General features: G+C 38.3%; 1 protein-coding gene across 2 annotated transcripts in view; it reads left to right on the plus strand.

Annotated features, from left to right (window-relative positions):
• The window catches only part of dnah9 (dynein, axonemal, heavy chain 9), a 163,534-nt gene that overhangs the window by 104,675 nt on the left and 45,231 nt on the right, over positions 1-13,628 (plus strand). For both annotated transcript variants that reach the window (XM_089015298.1, XM_089015297.1), the window contains 6 exons: positions 682-861; positions 2,684-2,914; positions 5,603-5,797; positions 7,538-7,657; positions 10,670-10,858; positions 13,131-13,366. In XM_089015298.1, coding sequence (XP_088871424.1) covers positions 682-861; positions 2,684-2,914; positions 5,603-5,797; positions 7,538-7,657; positions 10,670-10,858; positions 13,131-13,366 — 1,151 coding nt within the window. The remainder of the gene's footprint in view (positions 1-681; positions 862-2,683; positions 2,915-5,602; positions 5,798-7,537; positions 7,658-10,669; positions 10,859-13,130; positions 13,367-13,628) is intronic.

Raw genomic sequence — 13,628 nt, forward strand, 5'->3', positions numbered from 1 at the left:
TATCGATATATCCGATATCGATATAACGAGACTTTACTGTAATTTTTATGCCTCGGTATACAACCGAAATTTGGTTCTCAACCAAACTGAGTGCATCTGAATGCATCACTCGACTACCCGACTACCCCTTATACGTGACTTCCTTATATGTCACGTCATCCTCATTGTCTCATTGTGACCGACATATTAATATTGTTGTTTTATTTTTGCGAAAAGGCTGGCATATTTGCTTAAGATCTCCTGTATATTATGATTTTAAAGCAAGCAGAGGATGGTTTGAAAAGTTAGTGTGCCCTGTGTTTGCCCAAAGACAGCTGGGATAGGTGCAAACACGCCCGTGGGAGAAAGATAGAGAGATTTTTATGTACATATGTTAATTTTGATGTTAAAAATTGGTGAAAATAAGTTTGTTTTTATAGAATTTTACACATGACCTGCTATATTATTAAGTTTTTATCTGGTTTATGCGATGCAATAGTTAAAAAGTTGTTTTCTAGACTTTGAACGGATTAAGATTTTTTACATTGATTTTAATGGAAAGTGTTGTTTTGGTTTTTGAACACATCGGTTTTCGAACACGTTTCTGAAACGGATTATGTGTATATATATATATATATATATATATATATATATATATATATATATAAACAAACCCCTTCTAACTCTGCTATTGGCCCCCAGGTCGTTGGAGTCGAAACTGAAAAGGTGTCCAAGGAGAAAGCAGTGGCTGACGATGAAGAGAAAAAGGTGGCTTCAATGGCCATTATGGTCCGTGGTAAACAAAAAGACTGTGAAGAGGACTTGGCCATGGCTGAACCAGCTCTCGTCGCTGCACAGGAAGCACTCAACACTCTCAATAAAGTACGTCACTCTCCTTTAATGATGCACTTCTTACATATTTGCATGATTTTTGTTTTGCTGTTGTTGTTGTTCATGCTTTTCGTTGAGACTCCACAGTGGAGGGTCCTGAAACATTTCAGTGGTATGATTAGTATGACATACAAGTTAGCTTGGTTCATGCCTGACGCATCTGTGCGTCCTTATTTTTCAGCACCACATTCCTACAAAATTGCACTACTTTGAAAGCGGTCCCATGCAGAAAAATATGACAGACAAAAGAAGGTGCTCCAACCAAGTGTTTTCAACTTTAAGTGTTCCTCGTATGCCATAAATGCCCAATCTCGTCTGCAACAATATAAATTAACAAGCCGCAAGATTTCTGCAAAAGTTGTATCGCAGTGTTGTTTTTTTTCAAATTCCAATTAAATAAAGTCCCACATAAATAAATAAGTAAAGACATAAGTACACAAATAAATGAATATGTGAATAAATGAATAAATACATAAATAAATGCATTCATAAATAAATAGATATATAATAGATATATATATATAAATAAATAAATAAACGCACACACACACACATACACGCAGACACACACGCACACATACATACATACATACATACATACATACATACATACATACATACATACGTACGTACGTACGTACGTACGTACGTACATACATACATACATACATACATACATAAATGAATGCATGAATACATGCATGCATGAATGCATGCCTACATACATGAACAAATACATAAATACATGAATGGATAAACGGATGAATAAAAAGACAAATAGATAAATAGATACATAATAAATGGTTAGATAAATTAATATTCAAATAAATAAATAGATACATGGATAAATACATACATGAATACATAAATGCATGAATACATAAATACATAAATATACAAACACATAAATACATAAATGCATAAATACATAAATTAATTCTAGACATTATAGTATAGTTTTTATTTGTTGTATTGTCAACATTATGTCAATATGTGGTTTAAGCTACTTCAGAATTAAAAAGAAGAAAAGAAAGCATCATAAAAATATGTATATGACATAAAAATGAATTCATTTTATCCAATAAAATATGCATTGACCTTATTCCAAAGTATCTGTGCCAATATCAATGATACTGCCTCGGTATTCAAGTGGTTGGGATCAACTCCGTATCATGATTGAATTGATACTGGCGTAATGAGTTTAACAATCATGGTTAATATTCATAAATATTAACACAGTCTCCATTTTAACTTTATGCACGCGGCTCAACGATATCAACACATTCTAAGATGGCCGCTCGATCTGAACGTATTTCATGATGCAACGTACACCGGTGTAACGCAACCGTGCATAAGCAGTTGTCAGGCGGCACCGATGATCTTGAACCTCTCGCAATGTGGATGGTCGCCATACACCATATAGCTGATAAACCGTTTGGCCGTTTGGTAGAGATGAGACGATTGAATTTTATCTCAACTGAAATAATGTCATCTCTATGCTCCTCTGGTATTTTAGTTCAGCCCGTGAAACCCATATAGGTTTATGTGCCACCTGTGGGAATTTATAAAACACCCTTTACATATAAAAGGGTCTTTGTAGCGAAACAACCAGAACAGACAGTTCAATCATTGCTCTCCGAAACTCTGTAAAATGTCCTAATTTAAATTCTCTGTTGTCTCCTCAAAGTCATTGCAGGTTAATCCCTTTCTTTTCTTAACCTTTTACTTTTTCCACCCACCCCCCATCGCTAAACGGACCATTCATGAGTCTTTAATTATACGATGATTCCTTTGATCCCCTACTTTTTTTTAGAACAACCTGACAGAGTTAAAGTCCTTCGGCTCCCCAGTGACGGCGGTTACCAATGTCACAGCGGCTGTCATGGTCTTAATGTCGCCTGGCGGCAAAGTCCCAAAGGATCGTAGTTGGAAGGCCGCAAAGGTGATGATGGCAAAAGTGGATACGTTCCTTGATTCCCTCATAAAGTTCAACAAGGAAAACATACCAGAGGCTTCTCTGAAAGCTATTCAGCCTTACTTACAGGTGAGTAGGTCATTTATTTGTTTCCTCCTATGAGAATAGCTAATACTGAATTTGTATTTATAGTTGGAGTAAGGTAACAAACAATTGGAGTATAAACAACTAATCATACTTCACTTGCATTTAGTCAAATGAAGCTAGCATAATTAATTCTTGCTTTTTTTCTTCTTTTTTATGACATTGGATTACAGTATACAAATTACAGTAAAGTCTCGTTATATCGATATCGGATATATTGATAGTCCCGGTTATATCGATACTATTTCTATGCACGCACGGAGAAAATTACATGCAAACAGGGTCGGATATATCGATAGTCCCGGTTATATCGATATTTTTTCGGACTCCCTTGAATATCGATATAACGAGACTTTACTGTATGTCACATTGCTGTATTATTGGTAATGCGCTGTTTGCACTGATATGGATTTGAACATGACTCTTCTGAGTTGTGCGCATTTTTTCCCATAAAAATATTTCACATGTGAAAATACTCAGGCAATACAGTACAAACAGTACAGTGATACATCAGTTTATGAACTTAATTGGTTCCCAGAAAGTGTAAGGTGAAAAGTGTGTCTTCCAAACAATTATTTCCCATAAGAAACCATTAAAATGAGAATAATCCGTTCCCAGGTTCCTATAAAACATATTTTTGATACTAAATAAGCCTTAAAACTAAACAAAATATACCTTGTTTTATGTGTGTTTTATGTGTAATACATGTGCTATTGTATTGTATTTAAATCAATCAATAAACTGTATAATAAAGTGGTTTTATTTACCTTTGTGATGGGCATTGATGTAGTTGCCTCTTGATGATATCCAAGCGAACTTGCTGTGCTTTCTCGGTGATAATACCCTAACTCACACTGTTCCCTGCTATCCTTTCGTTAATCCATATCAACAGAAGTTTTTCAACCTCTTCTATTCCCTGAGACCGTTGCTTAGAAAACCCAGAAACACCCTTAGCCACACGTAGCAATGGTCGATACTGGCACGCTAAATCACACAAACGCACACCTCGTTCATGTTTTTTGACAATCTCCTTTTTCTGCTCTATCGTAATTTTCTTTTGTGTCCACTTCGGCTTAACACTAGCCTGTGGTGACGTCTTTTTAATAGCAAAAGTACTCCACTCGATAGCAAACCACGTCAACCGTGTGGTTTGGTGTTTTTCCGCCGAAAACGAGTCCGCCAGCCAACATGGTGCTGTGTGGTTTGGTTCGTTTGCCGAAAACTAGTTTGTATGCCAAGATTACATTCTCACAAATTTAATGTTCGTAAAGCGAAAAGTTCATTAAAAAATATGTATATCTTGCCATCCAGATGATATGATATGATATGAATGGAACCCTGAACCTCGACATTGTGAGGTCGACGCGCTAACCACTAGATCACTGGGCTACTCCAATACAGAACATGTTTGTGATTTAAGCATTGAAATGAACCGGTTTCTTTCTTCAACACCTTATCTGTCGCTTCAATTTACTAGAAGTTAATTGGATATTGGCAATTTAATAGACTTTGGAATGAGCAAATTAATAATGAATGAAACACGAATATCAAATATGGATCACTATTTTATTATTATTTTTTGAGCTGCTTACTTGAAAATGCAATTGCTATCATTCAACCAAAACTGGATTATTCATCTATTTTATGGATGAACCATTTGGTGCAAAAAAATGATTTTGAACATATGGTTCTCTGATTGGAGCCATTTCTTGGTCACTTTTTTTGTTTTAGAATTTCTCAGTGTTCAAAAATGAAACTGAAAATATCATCACGACACATAGAGGGTCCATCAACATGTGGTTTGCATTTATACATGAAATATGAAGGCCTTATCTTTGTCAAATGAAGTTTAGGAGCTTGCATCTGTGTACCAGTTGGATATACAGTAAAGTCTCGTTATATCGATATCGGATATATCGATAGTCCCGGTTATATCGATACTATTTCTATGCACGCACGGAGAAAATTACATGCAAACATGGTCGGATATATCGATAGTCCCGGTTATATCGATATTTTTTCGGACTCCCTTGAATATCGATATAACGAGACTTTACTGTATTTCATTAAGATTGCATGACGGTTAACCATATAATTTTCAGAGCATTTGTCACGCAAGTACCGCAATTCACGGTGTATCAGGTGCACCCTAAAGTCTTGATTTTCTTCAAAATATGACCCTGCGCCTTGTACGCAGGTCCGCCTTAGATGTCCAATAATATTGAGCCATAACAGGTCTCGCTACTACTGTAGTAGTGCGTAACTCCAGCCTCTACTGTAGCACGTTATATTATGGAAAACTTGTATATATTATACTGTATTTGGAAAGCCTTTTTCATTCATTGAAAGTGTGATTTTTTTTCTCCGGACATTATAGTCAGGAGCGTCTTATATATGGAAAAAGTTTGAAAATACACCATTCATTGGAGGTGCGCCGTATACTCCGGTGCACCTTATACACCAGAAAATACAGTAGTTGTTTTATATTTGGGTGCTCTCTTTATGAATCATTGTGCACACTACCTCCCCTTTCCCAGAAGAAGATCCATACCCTGCCCAAGGCTTCCATTCCAATTAAGCTCCCAACTAGCACCCCCCCCCCCACACCTCATCAAAATGCTATAAAATGTGGTCAAACTATTTAATCAGCGTGTACGTCTTTAATCCATTCAGGATCCAACGTTCCAGCCGGAATTAGTTGCCTCAAAGTCGAACGCGGCGGCAGGCCTTTGCTCCTGGGTCTTGAATATCGTCAAGTTCTACCAAGTCTACTGCGAGGTCGAACCCAAGCGCCAGGCTTTGCGGAAAGCCAACGCCGAGCTGGCTACTGCGCAAGGGAAGCTCGCCACCATCAAAACGAAGATCAATGTAAGACACCAGGCATAAAATAAAACACCGGATCGATACTTTCTAGCTCAAAGGATATACAGTAAAGTCTCATTATATCGATATTGGATATATCGATAGTCCCGGTTATATCGATATTTTTTCGGACTCCCTTGAATATCGATATAATGAGACTTTACTGTATTAAAATTCACGGGTGATATTTCACTTCAACATATTTCCTTAACACAATTTACTGGATTTTCCGGTGTATACGTGGACCCAAAAACCTTGATTTTCTTCAAAAGATGACCCTGCACCTTATAGTCCGGTGCTCATTATACAGGCAAAAAGTTTGAAAATAAGCCATTCATTGGGGTACGCCTTATACTCTGGTGCGCCTTATACACCGGAAAATATGGTATATTACTTTAAAACAGTGCTTGTAATAATAATAATAATAATAATAATAATAATACATATCATTTATAAGCGCCTTTCAAATCTATAAAGGTCACTTTACAGTCACAGGATAAGTTTTTCTGCGGGTGAGCAGCGGCAGCCACACGCGCCAGCGTTCACTCAACCCGAAAGTAACTCAAATCAAGAGAAAACTACCTCGCTAGCTAATAGATAGCTAATAGCTAGCTGGATAGCTATAAAGCTATCCAGCTAGATAGCAAAGAGAGCTAGATAGCTAGGCAGCTAGATCGCAAATACAGCTTATGTTTATATAATTATATTATTGTTAATTATACAGTATACTCCATTTGAACCTATTTGATAGTCTGTTTTGATTTTTAAAAAAAATGAATGAATGAATGAATGAATGAATGAATGAATGAATGAATGAAAACTGAAAATAGGTGAGTTTTTCAGGATACAAATCGATGAATTTCTGAATAGTGACCTTTGGATTTAGACCTTTCTGTTCTCTGGTTCTGTTATGTTCTAGGGTGGATATTTTAATATTGTATGGGATGTTAAAAAACATACATAGATACCTTTGTATGCAGAAATATTCTTGATACACAAACGTGGCTGAACCCTGTCGTTGTATCAAATTGGATTCCACCGAAATGAAAGCAAAACAACCCGAGGCAATAAACTTGAAGGAACAATTTGGGGAGATGAATAATTTTATCACCGTTTGAGTGACAGTTGTTGACACGCCAGCTCAGATGGTAATTCTACACTCCCCCAGCAGTTCGTCAATACAAAGCCGGCGCGAGTGCTATTTAGCCTTTTTATTTTTTTACCGTTCATTAATCAAAACTCAACCCATCAGCCTAAAGCCCCTATTGATAATAGCAGCTGTAAATAATTGTTTCTCAGCGACGCTTGACATTCACAACCTCAGAGGCTCCGGAGAGCCCCAGCAGAGCACAAAGGTCTGGGCGGCGTCTGTTCACTCGCATCAAATCCTGCCGCGTTTCCAGTGACGATTGTTAATAAGATCCAGCGTGACTTCTGTTTGTCATTTCTCATCCCAACCCCGTGCACTTCGTCAGATCATTTGGGCTAGAAAAGTGAGGAACAGGGGGAATACTCAATCCTCAAACTAATCTCCTGAACCAGTGTGCCTTCGCTGGATAATCCTGTTTGGCCTCGTGCTAATTGCCTCCACGTGATAAAAATAAATCCATTGCAGATCCGATTTTTTTTACTCCCTACTCTGTGTCACTCACAGACGACGGTGAGCTATTTGTTTCTGTATGCCTCCATCTTGCACTCGGAACAATTGACAAAAGTTGTTCTTGTGTGTGTTTGTTGCTACCACAGCACCTTAATGAGAACCTGGCCAAGCTCACAGCAAAGTTCGAGAAAGCCACCGCAGAGAAACTAAAGTGTCAACAGGAAGCAGAATCGACCGCGCATACTATTTCCCTGGCAAACCGCCTGGTGAGCATATCCCGTTTTGCTCGATACTTTCATCCGGCTCGGCGCAATAAGGGATGCAAATGGACACAATCGACGTGGATGCAAGTGAAGCGGCAGATGAATATAGCACAGTCCCCATTTGCATTTGGTGGAATACTTTGCTAAATGGGGATCAATCCTGATTGAAGCTAAACATTTATTGCTGCACATAATAAACACTGCATCAAGCAAAATAGGCATAATGTATAGCACAGGTGTCAAAGTCAAGGCCCGCGGGCCAAATCCGGCCCGCCACATCATTTTTTTCGGCCCGCGAAAGAAAATCAAACTTGTTAAATTCCACGATGATTGCTAAAATCTGAGCCAAAATTTCATATTTTTGGATGTCAACCACAATAAAAGTCATTATTCTTGACTTCAGATTTGAAAACGAGTTATTCATTAATTTGCTATGTGCTCTATCTGTAATATTTGAAGGGATTTAAACATTCTAATGGGTTCCCCAAATTCATAACGGCCCTCGAGAGGAAACCATAACTACAATGTGGCCCGCGGCAAAAAATGACTTTGACACCCCTGATGTATAGTAATGATTACCATTAGAGCTGAATGGTGAGTATAGTTTTTGCTTTTTTTTTAATGTTGCTGTGCCGATGACCATTTTGTGTTTGGGAGCCTTTGACTGAGTGAGTTGCTTGTTCTGTAGCCACAAAGGGACATAAGTCTTCTTGTGCCGGTCCCAAGCTCGGATAAATACAGAGGGTTGTGTAAGGAAGGGCATCCGACATAAAAGCTTGGCCAAAACAAAAATGCGGATCAAACCTCTGAAGATGGAGGACACTGATTTGCTGTGGCGACCCCGTCAAGGGAAAAGCCGAAAGGAAAAGCAGATTTATTGCTGCACGTAAAAAAGACTTAGGAATACTTTATCTTTAAACAGAGAAAGTTCTGATTTACGGGAGCAAAGTTCTGAAAGGAAGAAAGAAGAAAAACAAAAAAGTAGATGAGCTGCTGTAAAGGCAGCCACTCTTGCGCCACCATCTTAAAAATATCATTGCATAGTCAGAAAATAATACAGCATGTTAGCTAAGTTTTAAAAACAAAAGTGTGTTTTAGGATTTGTTGATGGTGTTGCTTCTTTTTTTCATCAGGTTTAAATATTTATTTGGAACAACACTGGATTGTTACGAATCAGGGTTTAGTCCTATGGAGTTTAAGCACATGACACATCGGTGCAAAATTGTGCAGCCATAAATACTGTATTTTCCGGTGTATAAGGTGCTCCCAAAATCCTTAATTATCTTGAAAGGATGACCCTGCACCTTATATGCCAACGCGCCTTATGCGTGAAGTAATATTGATAATAATAATAATAATAATAATAATACATTACATTTTCAGCGCCTTTCAAAGCTCTCAAGGACACTTTATAGTCACAGACAAGCATAGGTTCTATAATAAATAAAATACAATCACAAATAGAATGCAATAAATAAAATACAATTATAAATAGAAACAAGAGAGAGCGCTACACAGAAAATGCAATTTTAAATAGGTGGGTTTTGAGATGGGACTTGAAGGTGGGAAGAGAATCGGTGTTACGAATATTGAGCCACTCCAGATCTCGCAACTACTGTCAGCAGCCACCGACTAAATTTTATATTTAACTGTTTTCATTCATTGAACTTGCGCCTTTTTGTCCGGTGTGCCTTATACATGCAAAAAGTTTGAATATACACCATATATTCCTTTCCTCTTCCTTTCATAACTTTGTTGCTGTAAAATGTAAATTTCTCCACTGCAAGACAAATAAAGGTACATCCAATCCAATATTAGGGGTGCGCCTTATATTCCGGTGCACCTTATACACCAGAAATTACGGTATTCAATTTAGGATATTTGGCCTGAAACATTAATCAGATTACTTGCATATAGGCAAAATAGGAAAAGGAGGACGGCAGCTAAACAAACTTAAAATATCCCAAATATAACCGACTAAATTTTATACAGTAAAGTCTCGTTATATCGATATTCAAGGGAGTCCGAAAAAATATCGATATAACCGGGACTATCCATATATCCGACCCTGTTTGCATGTAATTTTCTCCGTGCGTGCATAGAAATAGTATCGATATAACCGGGACTATCGATATATCCGATATCGATATAACGAGACTTTACTGTATTTAAAATAAAATTTTATATTAGATTTAGAAAACTATTTTCATTCATTGAAGGTGTGCCTTATAGTCCGCTGCGCTTTATATATGGAAAAAGTTTTATTATACACCATTCATTAGGGGTGCGCCTTATACGCCGGAAAATACAGTACATTGGATTAGTTATAATAGTTACATGCAATCATTTTTTTTTTACTTTTATTTTTTATTTTTTTATTTCTAATATGATTTCATTCCACCACTGTATTATTAATCCTGATGCACATAGTCGGTACATTTATGCTGTTTCTCCTTCTCAAATGCAAATCCATATATTCAGTATCTCTCTCACCCACATATGCATAATGTGTAATTCTGCTGACCGGAACAAAACAAACAAGAGGACTGTTGACGCCGTTAATCTAAATTATTATTTGGAAGCAGAATGCCTGACAGCTGCAATAATAGAGAATGTTTTTTTTTTTCTTGTTGTCTTTTAGTCAGTCGCGAATATCAATGCAAATGTTGCCAACATGCTGAAGTGTGCAGTGTTTTTTTTTTGTGATGTATGCTTAGAGAAGTTACTGCGGCACCCAAGGGCGGTGTCACTTAAGTTTGGAAAAGCTGGGATATTAAGTTGAATATTGTTGATCCCTGGAGGAAAATGACATCGCTGCAGCAGTAAAGAGTAAAGGTGTTGTTACATGAGCAGAGAGGCAGTAAAGAATAGAACAGCCCATTAAAAGTGGACCTGAAGGTGACAAACTTATTTTCTTGCGTCGTTTGAGATCGCAGATTAATTTATATCAGGAGTGATTGGTGGGTTGGGGGGGGACCCTTTGGGACTATCGTAACAGTATGTCTTATTTTTAAGGTGGGAGGTCTCACATCTGAGAACGTACGCTGGGCGGACGCGATTGAAAGTTTCCAAAAACAGGAAAAGACGCTGTGTGGCGATGTCCTCCTGATCACCGCCTTCATCTCCTACCTCGGTTACTTCACCAAACACTACAGGAAACAGCTCATGGCTGAAACGTGGAAGCCTTATCTTAGTCATCTGACGGTGGGTCGCTTTCATTTGTCTGATTGGTTATCGTCAATAACCAGACACTTGTGTGACATTAAAAAAAAAAATAACAATAATAAATTTCATAACTACCATTTTTATTGGTGGCGCCCTAAAACTTGCTTTGAAAAATTTGAAAATATGACGTAGAGTGTCATTCCCGAATGTGTTTGGATTTTGGTTTTTCATGCTTGGGTGACGATAAAGCGCTGGTCGTACCTCTGGCAATGTTTTTTTTCCCTTCCACAAGGGGGCAGCTTTTCCCTTTTTTCCATGTTAGCACTGTTCCAGCTTCAGCTGTTGTTCAAGCGCTATGTCAACCAATATGTACGTATGTATTGCATTGTATTTTGTACATACGCCCTCATTTCAAGCTCATATAACTCCAGACCCATATAATTTAGGAATTAACTCTTTTATTCTGATGAAACAAGAGAGTCTAAGACAGGGGTGGGCACTCCTGATCCTGGAGAGCTACCCTCCTGCATGTTTTCCAAGTCTCCCTGTTTCAATACACCTGATTCAAATAATCAGATAATCACCAAACGATGCGGAAGTCTTACATTGAACCTGCTCATTTGAATCAGGTGTGTTGCAACAAGGAGACTTGGAAAACATGGCCAAACGCTGTATTGAAAGTTTATGTAGTCCTAAAACTAAATATTCTATGGGTTCTGGTATTTGAGTAATAATAATAACAATACATTTTAGTTCAAGCGCCTTTCAAAGCTCTCAAGGACACTTTACAGTCACAGAAGAACATAGATACAATAAAAAATAAAATACAATTATAAATAGAATACAAATAGAAACAAGAGATAGAGCTACACAGAAAATGCCATTTTAAATAGGTGGGTTTTGAGATGGGACTTGAAGGTGGGAAGAGATGTTACGAATGTCGGGAGGAAGTGAGTTTCAGAGTTTGGGGGCAGAGCAGCTGAAAGCGCTGTCCCCCATCATGTTGAGGTGGGCAGGGGGGCACACAGAGGTGGAGGGAAGAAGAGGATCTGAGGGAATAGAAATTTGAAGAAGGTCAGAAAGGTATGGGGGAAAGGTTATGGATAGCTTTAAATGTAAAAGAAGAGTTTTAAAGTGAGTGACAATGACAAAAACCTTGGCACTAGATTGGACACATTTTTGCACATGTCTGGCAGTGAATGAGTTAAAAACGTGTTGACTGACAATAACAAAAATAGCCAAGTTCCTTGACTTGATAGCCAGGTCACATCCACAAGCACGATGTTGATGCACGTCATACTACCCACTTCCTTCAGAAGTGGGCTCATCGCCCACTCAAGTGGACAACTTCAATCATGCCCGTGGAGCAGCCTATTCACCTCCAGCTCGATTGCTTGGAGGATCACCTTCCCTCAGAGCCGCCGAGCCATAGTTTGCTCCATCACTAACCATCCCCCTACTGACGCAATTTGATCTCAAATACTTGAAAATATTGATGTTCTATGTTTTTTTTTTTAACTCATTCATTGCCAGAAAATGTCATCAAATGGTGAGTGTAGTTTTTGCTTTTTTGAATGTTGCTGTGCCGATGACCATTTTGTGTTGGGGAACCTTTTACTGAGCGAGTTGCTTGTTCTGTAGCCACAAAGGGACATAAGTCTTCTTGCGCCGGTCCCAAGCCCAGATAAATACAGAGGGTTGTGTCAGGAAGCTTGGCCAAAACAAACATGCAGATCAAACCTCTAAAGATGGAGGATTCTGATATGCTGTGGCGACCCCTTGAAGGGAAAAGCTGAAATGAAAAGAAGAAGAAGACTGCCAGAAAATGTCCAAAGATGTGTCCACTCCAGTGCCAGGGTTTTTGTCATTGTCACTTGGATATCAGAACCCACGGAATATTGAGTTTTAGGACTATATAAATATTAAATATAGCATTAGAAACCTTAGAATCTCTTCTTTCCTCAGAAAAAAAATGAGTTAATTCCTAAATTATATTGGTCTGGAGTTATATGAGTTTGAAATGAAGGCGGCTGTCCAAAATACGCTACATACATATGGGCTTATATAGCGCTTTAACAACAGCTGAAACTGGAGCAAAGCGCTAACATGGAAAAAAGGGAAATGCTCCCCACTTGTGGAAACAAAAAAAAAACATTGCCAGAGGCACTGGCCAGCGCTTTATCTGCACCCAAGCATGAAAAAACACATTCGGGAATGGTGCTCTGTCATATTTTCAATTCCCGAATAAATTAAACTGTAGTACTTTCACCATTTCCAGTAATGATCTACATATCTGGTGATATTCCCCAAGGTTCCCATACCAGTAACACCCGGATTGGACCCATTAACCATGCTCACGGATGATGCTGACATTGCCGCATGGCAGAATGAAGGACTACCCGCAGACAGGATGTCGACTGAGAACGCCACCATTCTTACTTCCTGTCAACGTTGGCCCCTCATGGTAGACCCTCAGTTGCAGGGCATCAAGTGGATTAAGACCAAATACGCTGAACGTCTCCACGTCACCCGCATTGGACAGAGAGGGTAAGTCGTTATCTATGGCGGTGTTACCCGAATGTAATTGAACTTACCATCGGGAAATACGTCACAGCGCACCACTTAGCCAAATGATACATAAAAAGTGGATGCATGGTTTTATTTTACATTATACAGTAAAGTCTCGTTATATCGATATCAGATATATCGATAGTCCCGGTTATATCGATACTATTTCTATGCACGCACAGAGAAAATTACATGCAAACAGGGTTGGATATATCGATAGTCCCGGTTATATCGATATTTT

Source organism: Hippocampus bargibanti, linkage group LG15, assembly GCF_051943395.1.
Source record: "Hippocampus bargibanti isolate YZ-2025 linkage group LG15, ASM5194339v1, whole genome shotgun sequence".
Taxonomy (NCBI): Eukaryota; Metazoa; Chordata; class Actinopteri; order Syngnathiformes; family Syngnathidae; genus Hippocampus; species Hippocampus bargibanti.